The 7,333-nt window shown below is 46.6% G+C and overlaps 1 protein-coding gene across 1 annotated transcript; it reads left to right on the top strand.

Annotated features, from left to right (window-relative positions):
- Window positions 1-4,313: 4,313 nt before the first annotated feature.
- Window positions 4,314-6,371, top strand: LOC308087031 (thimet oligopeptidase-like; the record flags this gene model as incomplete). The annotated part of the gene is made up of 1 exon (XM_080430676.1): window positions 4,314-6,371. The coding sequence occupies one exon, from the start codon at window positions 4,314-4,316 to the stop codon at window positions 6,369-6,371; it is 2,058 nt and encodes a 685-aa protein (XP_080286802.1).
- Between the last annotated feature and the right edge of the window lie 962 nt (window positions 6,372-7,333).

Below are 7,333 nucleotides of genomic sequence, written 5' to 3'. Positions count from 1 at the left end.
TCGGACAGAACACGAGCGCATGGAGAACGCAGACAAATGGTCTCCCGCAAGGCTCAGTTCTAGCTCCAACCCTGTTCAACCTCTACACAAACAACCTACCCACCACCAAATCCCGCAAATTCATCTATGCAGATGACATCTGTTTGGCATTCCATGCAACAGACTTTGACCCACTGCTCAACGCTCAATGAAGACCTGGCTAAACTGGACCAGTTCTGCAAAACCTGGTGCCTAAAACCAAGCTCCAGTCTCCATCTCCACAATGCAAAAGCTGCCAGAGAACTAAACATCCACCTGAGCGGACTCAAGCTGAAGCATGCCTCTAATCCAACCTACCTTGGAGTGACCCTTGACAGGACCCTATCCTTCAAGGAACATCTAAAAGGGACGGCAGCTATAGGTGAAGTCAAGAAACAACCTGCTCTGCAAGCTCGCTGGTGCAAAATGGGGGGCAGCAGCCTCCACACTGCGCACCTCAGCACTGGCCCTTGTATATTCTGCAGCAGAATATTGTGCCCCTGTCTGGTCCAGGTCATCTCATACACACCACGTGGACACCCAGCTCAACACAACCATGAGAACCATAACCGGGACTATTCGCTCAACACCACTCCCCTGGCTCCCTGTCTTATCAAACATAGCTCCTCCACATATCCGGCGAGCAGCATTTACTCAAAGGATGCTTCAAAAGTCCAAAGACTCTCCCCATCTACTAATCCATGCAGACATCTACAACCCACCCACTGCTCAACTTCCATCCAGACGGCCAATTTGGAAGAACACCCCACCAGCTGACTTCGCCATCCAATCAGCTTGGAAAAATGAATGGGAGTCCAAGGAGGTCCCAAACAAACATCTGGTGTCAGACCCCAACCAACAGGTCCCTGGCACCAACCTCCCAAGGAGACAATGGTCGACACTCAATCGATTCAGGACTGGACATGGCCCCTGCTTGGCCAGCCTTCACAAGTGGGGCAGTAGCCCAAGCCCACTGTGTGCTTGTGGAGAGGAGCAAACTATGGAGCACATCATAGAAGTTTGTCCTCTCCAAAGACTGAAAGGAGGATTAGTCACCCTCCATACAGCAGACCAGGAGGAAACTGCTTGGCTTAAGGACTTTGCATTCGCTAAATAGAATTGACATTGAAACGTTTTCACGTTATTTGCCTGCACCCTGTAATTAACTGTGGATAAGATGGTGCTTCCTCAGTTCACCTATTTGACTGAAACTTTACAGAGGAAAGGTTTTTCTCCACTGTGTATACGCTGGTGTCTTTTGAGAGCACCAATAGGACTGAAACTCTTGTCACAATGTTTACAGAGGAAAGGCTTTTCTCCAGTGTGGACACGCTGGTGAGTCTTCAGGTCATATAACCGACTGCAACTCTTGTCGCACTGTTTACAATGGAAAGGCTTTTCTCCAGTATGGATACGCAGGTGTGTCTTCAAAGAACCTGAGTGCCTGAAACTCGTGGACACGATGGTGGATCCTCAGATCAACTAACGCGCTGAAACTCCTGTAACACTGTTTACAGAGGAAAGGTTTTTCTCCAGTGTGGATACGATGGTGTATTTTGAGAGCACCTATATGACTGAAACTCTTGTCACACTGTTTACAATGGAAAGGCTTTTCTCCAGTATGGATACGCAGGTGTGTCTTTAAAGCACCTGAGTGCCTGAAACTCTTGTCACACTGTTTACAGTGGAACGGTTTTTCTCCAGTGTGGACACGATGGTGGATCCTCAGATCAACTAACGCGCTGAAACCCCTGTAACACTGTTTACAGCAGAATGGCTTTTCTCCAGTGTGAACACGCTGGTGTCTCTTCAGAACACACTGAAACCCCTACCACACTGTGCGCATGTGTGGTTTCCTTTCTTGTTGAAGTCATCAGAGCCATATTCACTTCTACTGTTTGAGTTGAAGTCCTGGTAAGATCTTGATTCATCTGTGTTGTCTCCATGTTCCTGGCTGGCGACAGAGCTGGCAGTTTGAACGGCCACTGGTTCATCGTCAAAGCTGCTGCTATCCATGGACTGTGAGGTGGATGGGGTCATTTGCTCTCTTCTTGCTTGAAGATTTGTCCTCATGTATTGTCTTCGCTCACTTGTCTCTCTCACACCCTCGATCTTTAATATCTTCTCTCAGGGTATTTATTACCTCCTATATCCCTTTCTCTCACACTTGGATTGTCTCACTCTCCTCAGTCTTTACCTTGCTAGCTATCTATCTCTGTTATCCCTGTATTTCTCCCACTAGGGTCTCAATATATTCCACTTGAAGACACTATTTCTCTTGGATGTCATTTTTGTATGTAGTAGAGAACATCTTATATATGTTGACCAGAGCTCTGGTCTGATGTCACACACAACACAAACTGTTGCCAAACATTCCTGAACAATGCTGATTTGTGCAGGTACCACTGCAATTAATTGCATCAGTGTGGTGAATTTGGTATATTATGCTATGAAAGGGAGTTCTTATTGACACACATTTAAACACTGGATCCCCTGGATTCCAATGACTCTCTCCAGGCAAAACTGTTTTAATACTAACAACAAGTTAACGGTGTAAATGGTTAATCACAGAATGCCAACATCAAGCTATCAGGATTAATGGTAGGTGGGAGCCTACATGGGATATATATATATATATATATATATATATATATATATATATATATATATATATACACGAGTGTACACACACACACACACACACACACACACACACACACACACACACACACACACACACACACACACACACACACACACACACACACACACACACACACACACACACACACACACACACACATATATATATATATATATACATATGCATATACATATACATATGCATATATATGTCAGGGCCCTCACATCTAGGCCCGATCCGAGGTTGGTCCAGACAGCACTGGCCTATAGTCACTCATGGTCATGCAACCATGATGTGCAGTACTAGCAACTCAAATTGCCATGGAATTGAAAGGAAATGAAATACAGACACATGTAATGTACTTAAACAAGACCAGGAGACCTGGTTCTGCCAGACCCAAAATGAAGTCCTAGTATGTAACACACCTACAAACCACTTTATAACTGTAGTTCATGATGTCATGAATAGTTCGTGACGAAAGGGGATGTCACAAACTTTTTTTTGGCTGGGGCCGGAGGACAAATGGCCCCTGCCCATGTATGGACGAAACAGGTACAAAGCCTCATGTAAGCCCGACCCCTTGGGTCTGGCAAAAAGGGGGACAGACTTTTTTGGCTGGGGCCGGAGGACAAATGGCCCATGCCCATGTATGGACGAAACAGGTACAAAGCCTCATGGTACAAATCCTCCATACATGGAGGAAATAGGTACAAAACATGCACTACGTCACGGCTAAGCCGGACTTCACATGACGTGTATACCCATGTATGGACGAAAGGGGGACAGACTTTTTTGGCTGGGGCCGGAGGACAAATGGCCCCTGCCCATGTATGGACGAAACAGATACCCATGTATGGACGAAAGGGGGACAGACTTTTTTGGCTGGGGCCGGAGGACAAATGGCCCCTGCCCATGTATGGACGAAACAGATACAAAGCCTCATGTAAGCCCGACCCCTTGGGTCTGGCAAACATAAATAGCAATACACCTGCCCTACCTTTGCGATCTTCTCTAACATTATAACCATCATTACAAATTACATTTTCTCTACACCATACATACCAATGTTAGGCTTTGCAACCATATACAAAGTTTAACACACAAATCAAGGTTAAGTAGGAGACCACGAATAGAGCATACATCACGGCAATGTCACATAATGGCAACATCACACCACAATCACAAAAGGATTAAACAAATCAAGTTTAAATAGGAGAACACGAATCGTGTATCACAACCACGTCACGTATACATCACAGCAACATCACAGCACAATATTAAAAGGAATAGGAAAACTCAAGATATGGTTCTGTTTCAAATTATATAGTTTATTGCATATTGTATGTCTACCAACGGTTACAACAACACACATAATATTCTGTTGAAGGCAGCTCTGTACTAACAGCAGCTCTTCACCTCAATACTAGGAGAGGAATCAAGATTGGGCTTTCAGACAAACATAACTAACCAGCTCTCCTTCATATCACAGACAAAGCACTCACTCGTCTTAACTTAATCTCTGTCAAACTCACCTGTGAATCGATAAGCGTTCACACCTCATTCTGAAGGGAAAACCTTTCATGCTACAATCCACCCTCCACAGTCTGACATCCATCTGACGGAAAAAAGTTGTGATTGCTTTTCACTAATAATGGAATCGACAGGAGAGGTGGTTTTTGGTAGCCCTACTTTGGTTTGCACTGAGAACCGCTTAAACTGGGATATGAGCCCTGAACAGATCCAGCAGGTGTCTGACGAGCTCATCGTCAACACCAAGAAGGTGTACGATGCTGTTGGTTCCCTGGACCTGGACAGTGTGACCTTCGACAACACCCTGAAGACTCTGGCTGATGTGGAGGTGGAGTACACTGTCCAGAGGAACATGTTGGACTTCCCCCAGCATGTGTCTCCCAGTAAGGAGTTGAGGTCCGCCAGCACAGATGCAGATAAGAAGCTGTCTGAATTTGACGTGGAGAAGAGCATGAGAGAGGATGTCTACCACAGGATTGTAGCTCTGGAAAAAGAGGTGGATGCAGACAGTCTGACTACAGAGGCTAAGAGATACATGGAGAGACTGGTTAAACTGGGCAGAAGGAATGGACTGCATCTCCCAAAAGAGAATCAAGACAAGATAAAGAACATTAAGAAAAAGTTAAGTAATCTATGCATCGACTTCAGCAAACACCTGAATGAAGACACCACCACTTTGACCTTCAGCAGAGATGAACTGGGCGGTCTTCCTGAGGACTTCCTGAGTTCCCTGGAGGTAGATGGAGACAAACTGAAGATCACTCTGAAGTACCCTCACTATTTTCCCACCATGAAAAAATGCTTTGTCCCTGAAACACGCAAGCGACTGGAAGAAGCTTTTAACTCACGCTGTAAAGAGGAGAACTCTGCCATCTTGAAGGAGTTGTTGGAGCTACGTGCTCAGAAGTGCGCTCTGCTGGGTTTCAACAATCATGCTGACTTTGTCCTGGAGATGAACATGGCAAAGTCTGGCAAGAACGTCTCCATCTTCCTGGAGGAGTTGGCTCGTAAGCTGAAACCACTGGGAGACGAGGAGAGAGCAGTCCTCCTAAGACTGAAGGAAAATGAGTGTCAGAAGAGAGGTCTACCGTTCAATGGAGAGCTGTATGCGTGGGACACTCAATACCTTATGACCCAGGTGGAAGAGACCCACTATGCAGTGGATCACAACCAGTTGAAGGAGTATTTCCCCATGGAGGTTGTGACCCAGGGTCTGCTGGATATCTACCAGGACCTGCTTGGTCTATCGTTCAGCCTGGTGGATAGTGCCCCCGTGTGGCATCCTGATGTCACACTATACTGCGTCACTGACCGCTCCTCTGGACAAACAGTTGGACAGTTCTATCTTGACCTGTTCCCCAGAGAGGGAAAGTACGGCCATGCAGCTTGCTTCGGCCTACAGCCCGGCTGTCTGCTGTCTGATGGGAGCAGATTGATGTCTGTTGCCGCCATGGTAGCCAACTTCAGCAAACCCACAGCCAATGCTCCCTCCCTCCTGCAGCACGATGAGGTGGCGACGTACTTCCATGAGTTTGGTCACGTCATGCACCAGCTCTGTGCTCAGACTGACTACGCTATGTTCAGTGGAACCCACGTGGAGAGGGACTTTGTGGAGGCTCCATCCCAGATGCTGGAGAACTGGGTTTGGGAGAAGGAATCGCTACAGAGAATGTCCAAACACTACAAGACAGGAGCTCCGATTCCTGACAATCTGCTGGACAAACTCATCAAGTCTCGCCGTGCCAACACCAGTATGTTCAATCTGAGGCAGATAGTCCTGGCTAAAATGGACCAGGCTCTACACACTCAGACTGGTTTGGACCCGGCTGAAGAATATGCCAGGCTCAGAAAGGAGATCCTGGGAGTCCCTGCTTCTCAAGGGACCAACATGCCAGCTACCTTTGGCCACCTGGCAGGTGGCTACGACGCCCAGTACTATGGCTACCTGTGGAGCGAGGTGTTTTCCATGGACATGTTCTACACCCGTTTCAAACAGGAAGGAATCATGAACCCTAAGGTGGGTTTGGCCTACAGAAACTGCATCCTGAAGCCTGGTGGTTCTGAGGACGGCTATCAGATGCTGAAGAACTTCCTGGGTCGTGAACCCAAGCAGGAAGCGTTCCTCCTGAGCAAAGGACTAACGGTGGAGCTGGAGGCTTCAACCCCGTTTCCCTGTTGACCAATCAGGTCAGCAGGCTTGTACACGATCCCAGCGGCCCACAACACTGACACGTTCAGCAAGACTGACAAGGAATTTTCTGGAACATGAACCCAAAGATGGATACAGTATGTTGACTCATTCACTGCCATTGACGAGAATTCGTCCAAACGCCCATACCGCCAAGGACGAGATTTGACGAGATTTTTTTTTCTGTGGGGGGTGGGCTCCGCAGCCTGTGAATGATCCAAGCACCACTGAAGAAGACTACACCCAGAAATCACATGATTACAAAAAAAATGTAGGCACCTTTCATGTTAAAGGATACACAAAAGTCAAATTTCTGTTGTTTTCGGCTTGTTTTTCCAAAAAAAAAAGCCACATTCAAACGGCCATAGCTCTGGAATGGAGGATCGCGGCCGGCCAATTATTTTCCCCCCGATTCTACCGGACCCCAATGCGTGTAATGAGCCGATCTCCGTGAGGACGGCGGTCACAGAGAATATTCCATGATTTTTCAAAGGTACAGTAAAATCGTTGTTTCCTGGCAGTGACAGAGTTAAACTTAAAAAAGAAATCTGAATGATCCACTTCTAACTTTGCACTGTATATCTTGTTAACTACGTCAGAATGTAACAAGGAGGGTTTAGGGGATAAGCACGCCAACTATGCCAGTGAGCCTTATCGTAAGAGTTCACACAGCTAGCAGGGAAACCTCCCCACGTCTCGTGCACCATCGTATAGCAGACACCTTACCATGCAATGTGCTGCAGGTGACAGACCATGCTGTGTCGGTAATTTGTGAATGTTTTTGATCTCGGCCCGATGTTACAACCTGCCTGTGTGGATAAAATTACATGTTTGTGAAGACAAATGAGACAGTAAAACTTCCATTATATGTTCCACTGAAGCTGCTGTTCACAGCTCGTAATGTTTTGTGTCTCAATCGTCTTAATCGCCTAACCAAGTGTCTTCAAATTCTT

This window comes from Gymnoscopelus braueri, assembly GCF_963280865.1.
Source record: "Gymnoscopelus braueri genome assembly, chromosome: 6".
In the NCBI taxonomy this organism is placed as follows: Eukaryota; Metazoa; Chordata; class Actinopteri; order Myctophiformes; family Myctophidae; genus Gymnoscopelus; species Gymnoscopelus braueri.
Note: the sequence above shows the minus strand (reverse complement) of the source record. Positions and strands in the feature narration are given on the sequence as shown.